General features: G+C 37.3%; 1 protein-coding gene across 1 annotated transcript in view; it reads right to left on the bottom strand.

Moving 5' to 3' along the window:
• Positions 1-2,872: 2,872 nt before the first annotated feature.
• The window catches only part of abch1 (ATP-binding cassette, sub-family H, member 1), a gene marked incomplete at its 3' end in the record, with an annotated part of 36,429 nt that continues 19,921 nt past the window's right edge, over positions 2,873-19,380 (bottom strand). The window contains exons 12-20 of the mRNA XM_079248440.1: positions 13,897-13,967; positions 13,639-13,688; positions 13,300-13,356; positions 13,117-13,187; positions 12,078-12,166; positions 10,160-10,263; positions 6,548-6,707; positions 4,766-4,870; positions 2,873-2,979 (exon numbers count right to left, since the gene is read on the bottom strand). Coding sequence (XP_079104566.1) covers positions 2,873-2,979; positions 4,766-4,870; positions 6,548-6,707; positions 10,160-10,263; positions 12,078-12,166; positions 13,117-13,187; positions 13,300-13,356; positions 13,639-13,688; positions 13,897-13,967 — 814 coding nt within the window. The remainder of the gene's footprint in view (positions 2,980-4,765; positions 4,871-6,547; positions 6,708-10,159; positions 10,264-12,077; positions 12,167-13,116; positions 13,188-13,299; positions 13,357-13,638; positions 13,689-13,896; positions 13,968-19,380) is intronic.

The following is a 19,380-nucleotide window of genomic DNA, read 5'->3' as shown; positions in this document are numbered from 1 at the left end:
ACTTTAAGTCAACCATAACCAGGCGGGGATAGATTGCACAAAAGGTAACAGGGTCATTGTTATCACCACGGCAACAACCTACACAGTGATGCAAGCAAAGCTGATGTAATTGAATACCTTTATGATCCATGGATGCCAGGTGTTTTTGTAACCACAAATTCAGAAGAGGAAAAATGGGGGATTTTTCACAGAAGTTTATTGTTTAAGAACAAATGAACAGAACTTCAACAAAGCGTGTCGGGAATCACAGTGCGTACAAGTCACAACACAGGAGTGTAAATGCTTCACATGCCCTTCAGGGAAGACACGGCAGAGGTAGTCGACTGGAGTTTGGGGCACATTGGATATGATTAATTCCTGGCAATACAAAACACAGTTTGCACAAACTGCAACTCTCCAGCTGAGCACGATCACACCTTAAATAAGAACGGGCTTCTAATCAATGAGAGTCCCGACAGCGTGTTGGCAACAGCGTCCTCAGCAGGATAACAGCAGTCCATGTAAATCTGTTGTTACATTTTATTTGGTTGGCTTTTTTTCTGCACATATCAAGCAGGAAGGTGTAAGAATGTCAGCAGCAAAACATGTGAGAATGAAACATGAGGGAAAGCACATATTAAGAAACATCACCAATCTCACACAGATTAAAACAGTTTTTGGCAACAGAATCCCAATAGTCCAAAACATAAAGGTGTCGTCACAAAATAAGCTAATAATGCCCACACTCCTCACATATAAGCTGGACTAATTTAACCAGACACGTCAACACTTTAAACTATCTGATCAGGATAAAAGATCATTTGATAGACGGTAAATGAGGCACAGCAGTTATCCCACCAGAACATGAGATTCAGATTAAACTCTGTCTTCTTTTATTAAAAATAAACAAAAAAACAACCCAAAAAGCTACAGCATGTATTCATTCAGGAGCTCGCTGATGACTATATGAGAGCAAGAGGTTCACTTCACTTATTTTACCAAACAAAAACACATTGTCCCTCAAAATGTGCAGCAGGAACACGCGGCAACTGCAGATTTACAGCGCGAGAAACTCTGAACTCTCATGGCTACGAAAGAGGGGACATCAAAAAACGTAACACAAAACATGCAGGTGTGTGTGTGTTTTAGAGCTGCAGCGGAATAAGTGGGAAAATGTTTTAATGCTGATAGATGTAAACATTTTTGACTGGCACGATTTTTTAATGTTGGAGAATTTCTTGTTTTACTTTAATAAAAAAAAGAAAATGATGGATTTAGCTAATCAGATTATTTCTTATTGCTCTCATGTCAAACTTCTCTTTGATGACAGGATGGATGTGGTCACAGCAAAAAAAACTCACTGGCTTGGTGATAACATATGTCCTATTTTCATACAGGACACAGTTGTGCAGAAAAAAGGTGCAGGTTTTTGTAGTGAAGTACTTCTGTTTTTGTCTAAATCACTGCTTTAACCTTTTAGTTCCTACTATCTTTGCTTTTGGTTCATGCTTGTTTACATATAATCCACAAAAAATCCATCTTGCTGATTCAAGCTGATGTTTAAAATGTGGTTTTCTTCATTTCTGATTGTTCATACATCAAATTATCTGACTTCAAACTAAAGATGTAATCCAAATTCCACAAAAATCTGAATCTTTTCCCTCAGTCCCGACTCCATCTGACGTAATAGTTTAACTCCTGTGTGCTTTTAGAATGTGTGACTGCAAAAGGAAGATACATAAAGCCGTTTTGGATAACAGAATAACCAAAAAAAAAAGTATAGATGCATGGATGCAGACAGCTTTGGGAGCATGACACCACTTATCCGTGACCAGAACTCTGTCCGACAACCTCCACTCTGTCCAGCAAAGTAGAGAACAATAATAAAAACATAAAAAGACACAGTACAGAAACTTTCCCATCACCAACCTACTCACACTGACATGCAGGCACAATGTTATGAAGAACATAAACCTGAACTGAAAACAATCACATCGCATTCGAGCACCTGGTAACACAGTGAGATTAAACAGGGTTACCACTTCCTGTCACGAGGAGACAGTGTTTTACTAAACACAAATATCACAAGCAAGCTTTGAGAGAAATGCTGCAGGAAGCTTGAACGGTTGAGAATTTAGAAGCAACCACAATTTCTAAACTTCGTCTGCAATTTCTCACAACATTGTGCAACAACGTTCGTCTCAGTTTTCTGCTTGGAAAAAGTACATTTAGCATTTTACTGCAGACAAAAATATCTTCTTTTGTGCTAAGATGCTTCTCTTTTAATAAAATATTACCTTCATTTTCATCTTTAATGCATACTTAAGGGACATGGCAAATACTGTACTATTAAAACCTCAGTTGCAGTCTGCATATTCATCACGTTTCTCTTATTTTATCTAAAATGGACTGATCACGTTCCACATGTAGTCAGAGGGAAACAGGAGAATTAACTCTGCAGGCAAATCGAAGCTTTTAAAGAGTGATCCTGAGTTGTTTTGTGGCCATTTGGGGGGTGAAAACGTTCAAGAAGCTGCAGGTAAAACTAACTATAAAGGCTACACACGTCCAATATTCGAAAGCTAGATTGTGCATGTGCATATCTTCCACCTGAAGCATCCTGAAATCACGCTTTAAACTGACCACAACAACTACTGAAGGATCAGACATCTGGTTGAAGACAACAGGAAAGTTTGTTTGTTTGTGTGTGTAAGAGATAATCTGGAGGAGGGAGACTGATGCGTCAGCTTGTGTGGCATCCCTCCCCCATTTTCTCTTCATTTCTGTTCCCCCAGTCCATCCACGGACTGGAGAGCCAGGTGAGTTGTTGGCTCCTGGGCTTCACCTGCTGGCTCCGTCCCCACTCTGGAGGATCTCCTCTGGGGTGAGGCTGTCACGTCCTCAGCTTGAGGATGACTGTGGCCAGGATGAGGAAGAAAGTGTTCCAGCCCAGGGTGACGGCGAAGCCTCGCCATACCATCATCCGAGTCAGGTCCCAGCCTGGTGAGGAGATGATGGCAACACGTTCAGTCTTTGAGTTTGTAAAGTTGCCCCACTTCACAAATAATCACATATACCAGATCACACTGATAATTACACAACTGGCAACACGTCTTTTAATAGACTTATGTTAATTTAACACATTTAATTAAAAAACATTATGAACTTAAAATAAAGTTTGAGTTGCTGCAGATGAGACACAAGCATGCATTTGGGTTATTTAACTTTAGCAATGAGCCTTATCTTAGGTAACAACCATAATACACATCAGAGTTTTTGCAGGATTGCATGGTTTTTTTTCCCTCCATATTATTTTTTATATATATATACACACACACACATATATATATATATATATATATATATATCTCTATCTATCTATCTATACATATATCTATATCTATACATATATCTATATCTATACATCTATACATATACATATATATATATATATATATATTTTTTTTTTTTAATTGTTTGAGAAAATTAAATTAATAATCAAATATCTTAATCTGCATTATTATTATTATTATGGTAATGTGGGTCATTTATTTAATTTTATAAAATGAATTTAGCTTTTTGCCAAATATAGTTTGCTTTTCTTTTCTGAAAATATGTGGATTTTGTCATATTTTGTCTCTGGAGTTATTTCAAAGCCCCTAAAAACAACTACAAATCATTGTTATAATAATACATATCCTATTTGTTTATAATTTCTTTCATTTTTAGTTGTACTTTAAAGAAAATTGTTCACATCTTTGAGCTGTGTGTTTTGAGTAATTATTTTTTCTATTTTGGGTTGTTGTACCTGACAAAAATCCTGATATATTGCAGACCCACCACACATTTGTCCCAATAAGTAAAATAAATTATAATCATATCTACAATCAAAAACTAAACTTGACCAGCATTCTTCAAAATTACTTTTAATGAGATAAAAAATCCTGGCTGTAATATTTTGGATTTGTGTACACTACCTTAACTATATTCAAATATGTTATTTTTACGTTTGCAGCCATGGCTGCAAAAACTTCACTGTAAAAACTCAGCCTTAAAAAACAAGAAAAAATATACAAAAATTAGGTAAATGTTGCTTAAAATAAGATTAATTATCTGCCGAACAAGAAACAGAACAAGAAAACAGAACAAGAAAATTTGGCTTGTCAAGACTTCCCAAAACATGTAAAAAATACTCTTAAAACAAGAGAAATTCTCTGGTATAAAAACTCAGAATTATCTTACCTTAAAAAAATAAGCATATGTGTACTAATTTAAGATTTTTAATCTTACTTAGATTTCAGTTTTTGCTGTGTTGATTTAAACATTTGCTAATAAACTCCTTCAGCAAATGTTGCAGGATGCAGCTGCCTAATCTAAATCTACAAAATTGAATTTTGACACTGTGGACTTCCATTCTGATTCATGACTCGGCTTCCATTGCACCTCAACGATAAGGTTTTCAAACAGGAACAGTTCCTCTGCCTTCCTGTGTATCGTGTAACATGGAGGCAGCTCAGTCTGTCGTCAGGCCTCATTGTTTGGAGGGGATAAGGTCAGCAGAAGGAGAAAACACTGTGAGACAGAGCGAAACCCCTACACCTCTCATTCCAGGAAGATGAGTTACACAAGGCCCACAGCTGATTAATGATTTATGAGGTTTTGTTGTGTGTAACGTAACAATCTGAGCCGCGTGCCTGCAGCGGACTCCAACACATGCTACCTACAGCGGATTATCACAACATGAAGCTGTTGTAGGAGCGTTGTGCAACATGTACGTCTACATCACCTCTGTACATGATGCAACGAAGCGATTCTGAGGCGTAGGTCTGAGGAAGAACCAGGCTGAGGTAGCGGAGAGGATACGGGATGCACTCCACAGGCCAAATGATACCTGCATCACAGGACAGAGAGTTCACAGTGTAAGATGATAAATAAAACACAGCTTGTCTTTGGATCTGATGACATACTGTATACCAGCTACATAAGTAATCACTTCCTTGTCTTTTACAATTCAATTCAGAGAAGGAAGTGGCAAACAAAAAATATGATAAAAAGGTTCAAAGTTCAGCTGCTAAGCAGCTGAGAAAAATAATCTCACTTCCAGGTTCATATACTGAAGGGTTAGTCATCACATCACCACATGACCTGCATTCATACAGCATTTTTTATTGGTTCACAGATGTTTTGATGACAGTGTATAATAATGTTTGTTTCTGTGGATCACAGAAACAAGTGAAAGGAACAACCTTAAAGGGGTCCTATTCTTGTATTTCGAGTTTTGAGCTTTCTACAGTGTTACAGTGTTGAATTCTCATCAGACATGTGAACGACACTGTTTTTTTTTATCACCTAAACGCATGTTTGAGTTTGAGTTTGAGTTTCAGCACGCTCTACGTTTGGTTTCCATGGCGATGGAAAACTGCATCGTTCTAGAGAGTTTTTTCTACTTGGAAATCCTTGTGACGTCCCGGGGGATAAGGTTGGGTGACTGGTTACCTTCTACTGGTTAACAAGGGCATGTACAAATACATCAGGCGGGTGGAAAACGTGGGATAAAGTTATTTCCAACGATGGCTGGTGAGTTTACCAAAGAGAGACATCCTGCTGCATTCGTTGCTGTGGGTTGCTGTTTTCCACTTCGTTTTCAGGCTCTGATTCAGGTTCCAACATGTAGGGCTGTATGCTATGTGTTGACATTGTATTTTGTTTTTTTATTGAGTTCATATTAGCCTAATCCTTCTGTTTATAAGACGTTACAATGACGGTGAAAGCAGGTGCGGTGCGCGCTCCGATGTAGTGCAGTGGCGGGAGGCGGGGCTTAATGCGGAAGAGTCTCAATCCACTCGTTTTGCCCGCAGGCTGATCTGACAGCCTACGGAGAGGGTCGGTCTGAAGTAAATAAAGCCATTTGTGACAATAACTCCATCAATCCCAGCCCTTCTGGGCTCAGAAATAAAAATAAATTAGCCTGAAATGCACATAATAGTTCCACTTTAAACATGGAAATCTTTCTTCTGATATTAAATAGTAACTTTTTTACTATTTAATATGTCAGAATAAAGGGCAGCTGTAGCTCAGGAGGAAGCACAGTTGTCTTTCAACTGGAAAAGATTTCAGGTTTTCCCTGAAAACATGCCGAAGTGAACCCAAAGTTGCCCTCCAGATGTCCTATTTAGAGTGTCCAATATGACTAGAAAAGCACTATAAGTCAGAACAACCATATCATCGGCATTCTCTGAAGGTTGAAGACCACGACCACCTGCCTGGCAATATGAACATAAACAACTTCTCTTGATTTGGAGGAAGTATTAGTGGAGATTTCGACCCACAAGTTCTCCTAAAACCTTCAAAGTTTCTTGTTACAAACAAATATTCATCTGCGGTACCCACACACAGACTTACACCCTGTTCACAATTTCAAAGAGTCCTTAATCGCCTTTCCTGGCTTGATAAAGCTCCAACAATCAGACACCTACTGTGCTTTTCAAGAAAGTTCCCACTCATGCAGGTTTTTTATATTTTACTGCCAGAATGAGCAAGTTTCATAACAGACCCCTTTAGGGCTTACCGCTAAGAATGAGGTTGGGGTAGAAGATTCCCAGGGCGGCCTGGTTGGCGCTCTGCTCATCGTCGATCGCAGCCGAGATGACGAGCCCAAACGAGATGCCACTGACACCCTGCAGCACGATCAGAATTATGACCAGAACTAAGGAGCCTTCGTTGGGATTCTGCACAGAGGGAGAAAGATGAGACGCAGAGGTGAGAAAAGACAGATTCAGGGATAACTGGTTGTAGCTTTGGAATGATACTGGGTGTAATGGTCTACTTTACTAGAGATTTTGCAGAGTACAAGTTGTGCTGGCTGAATGTAGCACTGAAGCTAGTGTATACTCCTGTGGTATGCTGGTAACATCTGTTATAAGAACATTTAAGGTTTAAACAACCCGACAGCAGCAGCTGCAGTCCAAACTACAACCACTTCCAGCCACTGCTTCACCCGTCAAAATGAGGCTGAGCAGCTGCAGCAGCTGGACGCTGCAATGCATCAGCCTTTAAAATCAGCTGCAAGCAGTAAAGAGCCGTACTGTTACATTATCACACCTCTTTGTGCCAAACTGGTGATAGATTATGCATGAAAACACAAAGACTCAATGTGCAAACTGTGAAGATGAGAATGAAGGTGAGCATTTTGCAAAGTGAGGCTTAATCTTACGGGATACTGAATGGTTACAGCAGCTTCTTTGTAAGAATATAAAAGAATATTTAATCTTCATCCAATAATAAGAACAGCTCAACCCACTTTTTAAAGAATAATATTCCAAAATCAAATGTTTTACATGCCAGTTTTGCAATCTTTTATCATATTGATTATTGAGCTGCAAGGAAAGGACAAAAAAGACCCAAAGAAATCAGATATCCTCTTAAAGAGACTAAAATAGTGTGTGGAACATGTTTAAAGCATTTTATGTGCACTGTGTTATTAACAGCAAGAAAAAGGCTTATGTGCTTTTAAAAAGCAACTTTTCACTCTGCTAATTTTACACTTCAAACTGTATTTTCAGCAGTATGTGAGCTAAGTTGTCCAGAGCCTTTTTTTAAGCTTGAGAGGGAGCTGTGCTAAATCTGAACTGCCTCAGTGATTTGTCCCACAATGGACTGGAAACCTGTCTGGAATATACCCCGCCTTTGCTCTGAAGGATAAAGCAGACAGATGTATGCATCAAGATCACAGAACAGTTTGTAGATAAAAAGAAAAAAAGGACTTAGAGAGAGATTATAACTCTTCATCGTTGTTGGAGCCTGTTGACAGCTGCCTAGAGGAGGAACAGGATGCACTATTCATATTTTAAGTCTGTATTAATTCTATAAAACTATTGACATCTTGCACAGGTTATTATTAGTAGGCTGTATGTCTGATGATTACAGGCAACAAGCTGTGAATAGAAATCTACAACACCAAAAGCTAATCAAAATTAAGATAGAAAATTCAGTAACTCCTCATAAGCGAACAACTTCTTCAGCTACGTGTAGCCACAGATACCCTGTGACACGGAAAAGTGGAAACCAATCCACACCAACGATTTCCCTGACCATTCATTGACACTGGAGTTGAATCTTTTTACCCGATGACATAAAACAGATTGACTAGGAAAGTGGGATTCAAACCGACAACCTTCCATTCATTGGACAACCTGCCACTCCAGTGTACTACTTCCACATAAATTCACAGTCATGGGTGTATCTGCAGACTCTGCGGCCATATTGCTTGTTAGTTTGTCTTGCATTAAGTTGCATTTTGGGCCAAAATTCCTGAAACTGAGAGCTTTGAGGTCAACGGCCACAATGATGAGGTGACAGAGTAGGCATCTGTCAGCTGATTGGCAGCAGTCCCTGTCTGCATTTTACACCGTCCTTAAACAAAAAATCACAACCGTCATGAGCTCCTAAATTGTAATCTATTCCGGATAAATGTTCATGCTAAATAGCTTAAATTTGATGCAGAGTTTGTGGAAGATGTTGCTGAGAGATCCCATGAGATTGTTTCTTCTGTGCGTTGTGATGTGTTGATCTTCCATGTATTCAGACTCGCAGATGCATGTGCTATTATGTAATCGATCGTTTGGATTTTCCTATCAGCTTCTTTTGGTTTTTATTGACAATTATCTCCTCGTTGAGAGAAGATAAAGCTTCTGTTGAGGCTTTGAACATTACTTAGGTCCTGCTGTCATCTGACTGAGCACTTATTAGTTTTTATCTCACTGTGGAATACACGTGTGCATGAATACATATTCACATAACCTGTTTCCTCACTGTCAACAGCCAGTATTTACTGTCAGGAAACCCAACACAACCTCTTTACATTGTATTTCATCAAAACAACAAAACCAAGTATTACTCCAAATATGTGCATATGAAATATTTAAATTGTTTGTCTTTCCGTTAAAGCTACATTTGAATTCAAATTTAATTTGTATAATGTTTTCATAAATATTTAACAGTGGAGATCACCATCAACTGTGTAAACTGTCCATCTTAGGTGTGAAATTGCATAGAAAGTCTAAGCAGAAATCCTTTAAAGAGCATAATAACAGATGTGAAGATGAGATCAAGTAAAAAAAAAAAAAAACTGCACAGACTTAAACACTGCCTGATGATCTGGACTGATCTTGAGCCAAAAATAAAACAAATGGAGAGAAATCTCTCAGCTGATTCAGTTTAGCTGTAATTCAGTCACAAGACAATATTCAAAAATCATATAAAACTGAGAGAAGTCTGCAGGTCTGAGCTCAGAGGGTTCATGGTGATAACTCTCCTAACTTCACTGGAGCATGTGTGTGTGTGCGTGTGTGTTAAGACACTATCCGTCTCCCCTGACAACTTGCAAAAATAGACCTGTACCAAGAGGCCACATGACCACTCGGTTGCCACAGCAATCAAAGGCTGTTGTCGTGGCGATCCTGCAGGGATCCCTGGATACGGCCGAGGCAGGAAATGATTTATGGAGCAGTGGTCTTTTTTTATGGACTTCAGCACCTTAATTAACATGCACGCACATACATACAATGACATGCATACAGCACATAAGTGTGTGCCTGCATACACACACACACACACACACACACACACACACACACACACACACACACACACACACACACACACACACACACACACACACACACACACACACACACACACACACCCTAGTTAAATTCATTCACATATCTATTGAGGATCAATGATGGACAGAGTATCCATGGTCCTGGTGGTGTTTTGTTCCCACACTGAGCCTGGCCTCCATCGCTTCAGAGTCTCACCTGAAGGTTTATTTCCTCCCAGCTGCATGACTTGAACAGAACATAATTACAGACGTCTGCTGATCTTGAGAAATGAAGGTTAATAAAAGCAGTTTGGTCGTTTCAGTGAGTTCATATTTACATAATTATGGTTCTCATCGACTACAGGTGAAGTTGGATTTTTGATGATGTGGTCTATATGTAAATGAAGGAAGTAACAGGCCTGTTTCCTATGTAACTGTTTCCTAGTCAGACTAACCAGATCACATCAGAAGTGACTGATTGTCTCTAAACAGAGAAGTTTTTTCGATCACAGCTGCAACAAGTTATGTTGTAGTGAATAAAGTTTAGTCTGAAGTGTGTGTCTGTTTCATTGGGTCAACCTTGAAGACGAGCAAGATGAAGAGGAGCATGAGGATGATCTGAACGCTGATGACAAGCAGCTGTGAGAAGAGGTGAGCCAGCATCGTCTCCATGGAGCTCACACCTGGTAGACAAAAACACAAGGGGCGATGCTTTTATTCAGTATAAAAATAATTCTAAAAAAAAAAAAAAATTAACTATCAGGCAAGTTAAAGCTATAAAAAAAAAAGTGTGATATTTGTATTATATAACAGTCTTCTGTGTGGGATAAACGACATTTCCTATAGCTGCACAAGTTGAAACCAGCTGAATGGTTGCTGCTCTAACACAGATTGTAAACACTGTAAATATTGTTCAAACTTATTTCTACCCAAATAAAACAAAAGTAATGAGAAATATTTTACTATGTCACACACTCTGCAGCTAAAACTAAGCTTCATATGTGTCTTCTCCAGCAAAATCCCCTATATTTAATTAATCTCAGGTTCTGAAATAAGAACAATAAAATATTATGTTGTTTAAGACATTTAAAAGGACATAAATTTGGTATTTGAGGCAGAGAAAACCACATTTTCCAGTAATTTAATCAGTGTCACAGTGTGTTTGTAGAAATAATGGTCACTCAGTGCAGAGTAGAAAAAGTGTTAAACTATTAGCACATTGATACATGATGTAAGTGCTTTAATATACTTTAAGTGGTCCATTAATTAGATTAAGCAAATGCGCAGATTTGATTTAAATAAACACATCCAAATTACTCATTTGCTGAAAAAGGTACACATCTAATATTGTTCTACTTATGAAATTAAAGTTAGGAATAGGTATTTAAGATACTTGTGTTAAAACTATTATTAATTATGAACCTTTGCATTTATTTACAGTATCTTTTGTCCAATTTGATTTAAAATAGCTCCATGCCAATCAAAACTGAAAAAAAACATCAGATATTATTATGAAATTTTATGCAAATAAAGAAAACAAGAAGAAAATGCTCCATTTAAAATCTCATCTTTGTGGAGTTTATTAGATGCCTAACCTGCAAATGACAGTTTATACTTATTTGTTATTTACTATCTAACTGAGTAAACGTTACTTATTCAAAAGCAACAAAAACATGCAGAAAAAGTAAAACCCCTCCAGTCCATCAGTGTGTTCAGCGTTTTGGTGAACGTCTTTACAGTCTGCAGTGATCATATTTCTCCCTCTGCTGGTCATGTCTCAAATTACATCTAAAAGATACATTGCTTATATTCTAATCAATAATAAACATCTGTCACCACCACAGTGTCGTTTACAGTCCACAGATTTGACAACATGCCTATAGTTTGTAATACAAACATGACCAGAGAAAAATCCTCCAAATTCACTAGAATATGGACAGAAATTTAATAAGAATTAAATAAACTTAGAAAATTTTTCAAGTCTTTATTAAAGTAACATTCCTTCACTGCTATAGTGGACAATAAGTGTGGTTTAAAAGTAATTCGATGGTAGTTTTTGTTTACATTTTGAAATGATGAAGCAGCAATGAGCATCCAATTTGAAAGGAAATAACACACTGATTACACTTTGCATTTTGTCAACATTTAAAAACCATTTTAAATGCTTCTTCATCTGTATCTAAACTTTAAATCAGGTCGGTCCTCCAGGGCTGCTATCCTGCAGGTTTTTTATGTATCCGTCTTCAACGCACCTGGCTTCCATTAAATGGATCCAACAGCCAATGAAGTTCTTCACAATGACTGAACAGTTTGAGTTTGGTATGTTGGAACATACATGGAAAACCTGCAGGAAATTGACCCTGTGGTCCTGCTTCCTTGCTCTGATGCATATAAGCGTTTAACTGTCTTAATGCCCTTAAAAATGGCAGAAAATCAATATGTATTAAACTACAGTTGGATGGATTGAAGCTTGTGTGTCATAATGTGTGTTTCTCACCTGCAACCCAACATCTGTCCAGAAGTCCTTCCTTCCTCTCCAGAACAAATGAGAGAGCCGTCAGACCAACAGCCAGGTAGAAGGTGATGCTAATGGGACAGGAGGGGAAAATGAGATATCAGGATGGTAAAGGACGCGTTTTATGTTTGCAGATATGATTTTCATCCCAACAGCTAATTTAACAATTCTTTAACAGTTCTTTTGTCACATTTTCTTTAAAAACAAACAAACAAAAAAGTTTAAAATCATATAGGGTCAAATGCCACTTGAGCACTTTTGTTTTTGTACATGTGGTCACATCTTACATGTGAAGCACATGATGCATGGGAAACATGTTTTTTGGAACATTTTCATTGTAATAACATGTAAAAATCTTGCAAATTCCCATAAGAAATAAATTTATTTACATGTTAAAATTATGTGCAAAAGTACCACCCATGAAAAACTGGACAAATTTACTGTGTGTGTGTGTATATATATATATATATATATATATATATATATATATATATATATATATATATATATATATATATATATATATATATATATATATATATATATATATATATATATATATATATATATATATATATATATACTTTGTTAGTGTTTTATTGAGTCGCCAGACAATTTGAATTTCCCTTTTAGGGATGAATAAAGTCCTATCTATCTATCTATCTATCTATCTCTGTGTGTGTGTGTGTGTGTGTGTGTGTGTGTGTGTGTGTGTGTGTGTGTGTGCGTGTGTGTGTGCGTGCGTGTGTGCAACTCATGTGAAACACATTTGCAAATGGAAACATAAGAAAGACAAGACATAACATTAGAAAAAATTCATGTAAAATCTATTGAAATACATGTGAATCCATGCAAATCCTTATGAAGATGTGCAGAATATGAACATTTTACTTTATTTTGAGAACATTTCCATGGTAATAATGTATAAAAGTCTTGCAAATTCCCACGTGAAACTTGTGTAATCACATTTTTTGCACATGACAAATTGTCAAACGTTGCCTTAAGGCTGCTTTTAACTGACCTGAGCACAGCTCCAGGAGTCACAAACGTGGTGAAGTCTGTATTCTGACTTCCATAAATCGGCTCCTCAAACTAGCAAATGAGAATAAGAAAAGTTTGGTTTCACTTTAAGCAACACATGAACTCTTCATCACAGGCATTTCTATGTATTTATATTCTGTAGTGTTGAAATAAACCCACATACCTTAATAGGGAGGGCAGCCATGTATGACATACTGCCCAACTTATTTTCCACAAAAGTCTAACGACAAAGAAAAAAGTGGTTTTAATGTATGGAAGCTGCTCTGAAGTTTAATCTACAGCGGTGTGATTACAAAGAGATAAAAAAATATAATTTAACATGTCTGAGATGCACAGTGGGAATGGAAACAAACAAAAACCCAAAACCAGCAGTACTCCATCACTTCTGCTTTACTACTAAGACTGAATGTTTATTTTTACTCCATTCATTTTATATGAATCTCATCTGTGAGTTTTTATGGTTTAGATTTTGTATTCTGAAACATGTATTAATAATTTGTACCTGAAAGGCATCGTGTAGTTTCTTCTGGAGCATGAGAGCAATTTGTCGATCTGGAAAACATTAGAAGAGAAACTTATATTTGGATTATCAGTCAGACGTGCACATGTTGTGTAATATCACTGAATACATTCACTATGAGATGTTAAATATTCACTGTACATTATTACATGCAAAAATAAAAGAAAATCAGCTGTAAAAACTCTTTTTATTGGTTTGCATTCAACTTTAATTAGCAAATAAAAAGGTTTAAGGTTTTACTTGTATGATCCAGCCAGACGTGCACTGAGCCGCCATCGATCACCTCCTTTGAAACCTGCCGCTGGATCATCCTTTAAATCAGAGTCATGATTAGAAAAATAAATATCTTTTACATCTGTAATGAAATGTTGTATGAGAAGCAGGGATTTGAGGAACAAGGTTCATATGATGCAACTTTGGTTCATACTGGGAACACTGATCAACAAGACAGTTTATTAGATTGACAAGCAGAGAAATTGTATTGATAATTCAGTTAATGGAGGGGTGTCCAAAGTCGGTGCTGGAGCGCTTATGTCCTGCAGGTTTTCCATGTATCCCTTTTCCAACACACCTGGCTTACTTTATCGGATCAGACAGCCAATGAAGGACCAAGTTTGGACACGTTTGGGTTAATGCAATGACAAATCTTCCTTTTAAGAAGGTAAAAATTAATCCATAATGTTTATTCAGACAGACTGAATCTGTTTTTTTCAGTAGCTTTGGTAAAAATTCTCCAATTTAACCTTGAAAATTCAGCAACCAAGCTAATTACTGTGATGTGACTGCAGGCTGGTTTTACTCATTTAAACTGCGAAGGCTAATAATTCCTCAGACACGGGCAAAGCAGCGCCTGAAGTCTTGTTGAGCCACTGAGAGTAAAACAATACATAAAAGTTATTAAATTAACAAAGTTGTTTAGGGCAAACACTATTTCATTAACGCACGTTGCAAGTAATTCATTAGAAAAGGGTTTTTAAATATTGTGTCCTCTTTAATTACAACATGCATGAACGGCAGAAAGTTTGCATAAGTCTTCCAGACAAAAGCAGAAAAATGATGGTTGTGCGCATCACTTTTTATGTTCAGCACATGAGAATATTTACATCAAAGAGTTGTTAAAGGCATCGATTAAACCAAATCAAACTTTATATACTTTTCATACGATAAACTGCAGCACAAAGTGCTTTCCAGATTTTAAAAGCACTAAAAAGAATAATCCATAATTTCCTCCTTGCGACAAACACCCATTCATTTTCTTAACTGCTTGTTCCAATGAAGTGATACAGGGAAACTGGAGCCTTTCCCAGGAACCAACATGTGAGAGGCAGGTAGACCCTGGACAGATCACCAGTCCATCCCAAAGATACAAACAACCATTCACATTCACACACACTCCTAGGGACACTTTAGAATGACCAATTAACCAACCAACATGTCTGGACAGTGGGAGGAAGCCAGAATACCCAGAGAAAACCCACGCACACACGGGGAGAACATGCAAACTCCACATAGGAAGGCAACCAATTAAACCAGCAACCCCCCCAGTGTTAAGGACTTTCACGAACATACAATATGTAAATACAGTTGTGCTCATATATATTCATACCCTTTCATTAAAGAAGAAAAAAACAGCTGAAATAAAATAAAATAAGCTGAAATTAACTTATGTAATAAATAAAAATGTTGTGAAAATCATTACATTATTTTCTAATTCTGGTTCAATAGAAATATTTTTTTTTAAAAGCAAACAAATAAGATAATTTATTACATATTACATCAGTCATAAACTAATATTTAGTTGAACAATCCTTTAATGTTTCCGCTCCAGTCAGGTGTTTTCTGTTCCTCTCAGTCAGACTTCTGCACCTGTTGACAGGTATTTTGTCCCACTGTTCAACAGAAAAGTGCTCTAATTTGTCCAGGACCCATTTGTTTTTTTGTTATTTCTTTTCTTTCTTCAACTCAATTAAATGAAAAAACTGTGTCTTATATTACTAAGTTATGTTTTTGCAAAGTTTTAGTTATTTAGTTATTGACCAATAACACGCATTTAAAAAAAGAAAAGTGGGAAAGATAAGCAGTAATATTATAAAATATTATTCATATTAAGATAAAATGCTTCCCAAAAAGGGACCAGGTTAAAATAAATAAATGAAATAGAAACTTTCAGACAATATTAAAGTAAAAGCTGAATTGAAAAAGTAAGTTTTAAGCCCGCTCTGGCATTTATTGGCATTGTTTCAGCGTTCATCCTGACAACCTCGAAATGAAGCGAAAAACACAGATTAGGCTGTAGCAGCGACGCCTGGCAGTGGATGGGATATGTTAAGCTGCAAATGGACATTCTGTTCTTGATGTGCTCAGTTGGAAAATAACTGGAATTTCAAGGATTTGAGCAGATTGTGATAACAGGTCAGTTCTGATGGCTCAGTAGCTGGATCTCAGCATCTCTATATCTGCAGCTTTTTGTGAGCTGGTCCCAGTCTGGCAGTCGGCAGTACCAAAAGTAGTCCAAGAACTTATGGGAGCATCAGACTAACAAGAAGTTGCAGGCTGATCTTTTGCAGTTTGACAGTAATGTGTAGTGTGATGTCTTTCCCTTTGCAGACAATAAAAGTAGGTAACCATTTCATCTTCGCTGACTGAACTCTTCATGTTATTTTCACACAGCCAGATGATGTAGAAACCTTTTGTTTTCCACAAGCAGGTTTGTCACATGAGGAGCACATGAATCGTTGGGAATGAGAGTCTGATTGGTCAGTCCTAAAATGAGACCTACCCAGGTGAAGAGGACCTGACTGTCTAGCCACGAATCACATGCTGTGATTCACACCTGAAACAAAAACCCAGGACTGACTCATCTTCAAACGATAGCAGCTCTGTTAAACTGTAAGTTCTGGGTATTTTTTATGTGATAAAGACGGCAGGCGTCATGATAAATTCTTTTGTTTACCTTCCACTTTCAACTATTTCAGCCTCAAAGGATATTTGCACAACAGTTTTATTTGCATAATTTGTCCATTGCTTTTAGAACAAATAGGTATAACAGTAAGTCTATGTAGCAATTTGAAACAAAAATAAAAAAGTTTAATAAAATTTGGAGGTCAATTTTGGATTTTAATCCATACTTAAGTCAAAAATTATTTTAATCCAGTGCTGTAAAGATGCTTTCCTCAAGGCTGATAGCCAGAAAATCAATTTAATATTTCAGCATTGAAATACAGCAATAAATACACCAAAAAGCCACTGGGAAGTAGGGTAAATAAACGAAACCAGTATTGTTACATTGCACTGTTATGCTGGAAAACCCTGCATCCTTTCAGTCACATGGCTGCTACTTCGACTCTCACCAACATACCAAAACATGACAGCAAAGACCAGCCACATCCCCCCTCATAGGAAAAGAACCCTGCCTATTTTCATGGCTCTCGTGACAAATGGATAAGATGGACTTCTAGAACGTCTTGCCTTAAACTCTGGAGATATAAGGCGGGTTAGATCTGATTTCTGATAAGCAAATTTAATGTATAAAGATCCAACCTGATACTGAACAGTCTAGGATGCACTCAGTTTGTTTTTATGTCTATGTGACGAATCACATGGACTTTTGATTGGTCACATAGACAATTTTAGTGACATTACAAACACCTACACATAATGTGACAGCTAAGAAAAGAAGTTCATGTAACTGATGTGGCTCATTGAGGCTTCAGATAATCTTTAGATGAAAAGCTATGCAACAGATGAGAGATGCCACAATAACCCGGCCGATGTCTCTGATAATGCTTATCTTATCTACCTTACCTTTTTTCATTTGCATAAACAAAAAGAAGCCTCTTCACTCGAAAAAATTAGTTAACCTAAATGGAATTCAGAGGCTGAGTTCCTCCTTTGCAGATTTTACGATGCTGCAGGTGTAGCACTGCTCAAAACTTTACGGATTGGTGCAGGTTTACTTTAAAATACATGAATTTTAACTTGAACAAGGCACGAAAATGCATATTTAATTCATATATTTGCCCCAGAAAAGGGTTTATTGCCATGATGGGGGGGGGGGGGTTGTGATGCTAAAATTGAACAAAATCCTTTAATCTTAAGATTTATTTGTATCTAGCATTAGCATGCTAACATTTTTTGTTCAGCATTACTCACAAAGCGCGTGGCTCAAAAGGCGGAAGGCAAACAAGTTTCCCATCTCAGTAGGTGAAGTGGTTGTTTAGACAAACAGTATGTGCACGTATGCAGCCGGCTGTGAAGAGCATGTGTGTTTAGCGCTGTTCTTTGTGAGATAAGTGTCTCGACTCTGCAGCTGGAATGCTCTTTGTGTGTGTTAATGGTGGGTTTTATGGAAGCAGTCTGATCTCCAGGTTGAACAGTCTAGGATGCACTCACGTTGAGTGAACTTCGCTCCCCAGAACGGTGCATCATCACCTGAACATTAGCGTGTGCTAACGCCAAACCTTAAATAATCATGCTATCGGCGGCAACATAAATGAGAAAGATGACGCAAGCAAAGGAACTAAAAAGTACTGCTATTGGTTTATGTGAAGTAGGACAAATGTGATGAACATTTAGTGCAGTCACATTAACAGATGACACCATATTTTAAACTACACAGTACATCTTTGACCAGAATCTTTCTGTTAAATCTTTCTGTTAAATCTTTCTAAGAAGTTTTACTTATATATGTGCTTACCATTCCTTACTTGCTGTGGCCTCAACAGACCTAAATATTTTTACATTCCTGCTGAGAACAGCGTGTTCAAATGCTGCGACTGACAGCATCAGCTTTGACACGCTTTTAAAAGCAAAACGTAACGCCGAAACAGAACAAAATGATCTGATACTTTTTCATATCTATTAGGGTCTAAATTTGGCTCAATGATGAACAAACCTGTTTGATGTGGAAATTAAAAATAAGCTGGAATGTAAGCCAATAAGGTTTTGGCCTGACCCAAACTGAAATGCTTTTTTATGGGGGGGGGGGGGGGGGGGGGGGGAAGGAACAATAATAATGTACAAAAAGACCGGAAGAGAATTTGAAGTATAGTATTACAGATTAATTTTGTATTGTATTTATTGTGTATAATGACACTTTTGAAAAAGAAATGTACATTTAGTAAAACTGTAAATTAAACCTCACTTCTTCGGGCGGCTGTAGCTCAGGAGGAAGAGCAGTTGTCCTTCAACTGGTAAGTTGGGGGATTGATTCCAGGCTTCCCCTGAAATGCCGAAGTGTCCTAGGGGCAAGACACTGAACCCCAAACTGCCCCCCGATGTGCCTATCAGGGTATGAGTGTGTTGAGTGAGTGAGTGAGTGTGTGTGTGAATGGGTGAATGTGACAAGTAGTGTAAAGCGCTTTGAGTGGTCTGTATGACTAGAAAAGCACTATAGAAGTACAAGTCCATTTACCATTTTTTCAGGCACAGACTCAGCAGCAGATGGTAACACAGTCATCCTCAAATTTATTCTTTTTTTTTTTTTTTTTTTTTTTAAATATGCAAACAAATATAAAATAATTAGGGATTCACCGATACCGATACCAATATCGCTATCGGCTCAATACAAAGCATGTTATCGTACTTGGTATTAATAAAAGTGTACTCATACCACATTAGTCAAGCCAGCGCAGATGTGTTTGATGACATGCTTAGGACATGTTTTTAATTAAATAATATATGCATTGAATGTTAAAATGTTACCTTTTTGTTACACTAAAAGTG

This window comes from Telmatherina bonti, assembly GCF_933228915.1.
Source record: "Telmatherina bonti genome assembly, chromosome: 11".
Classification (NCBI taxonomy): domain Eukaryota; kingdom Metazoa; phylum Chordata; class Actinopteri; order Atheriniformes; family Telmatherinidae; genus Telmatherina; species Telmatherina bonti.
Note: the sequence above shows the minus strand (reverse complement) of the source record. Positions and strands in the feature narration are given on the sequence as shown.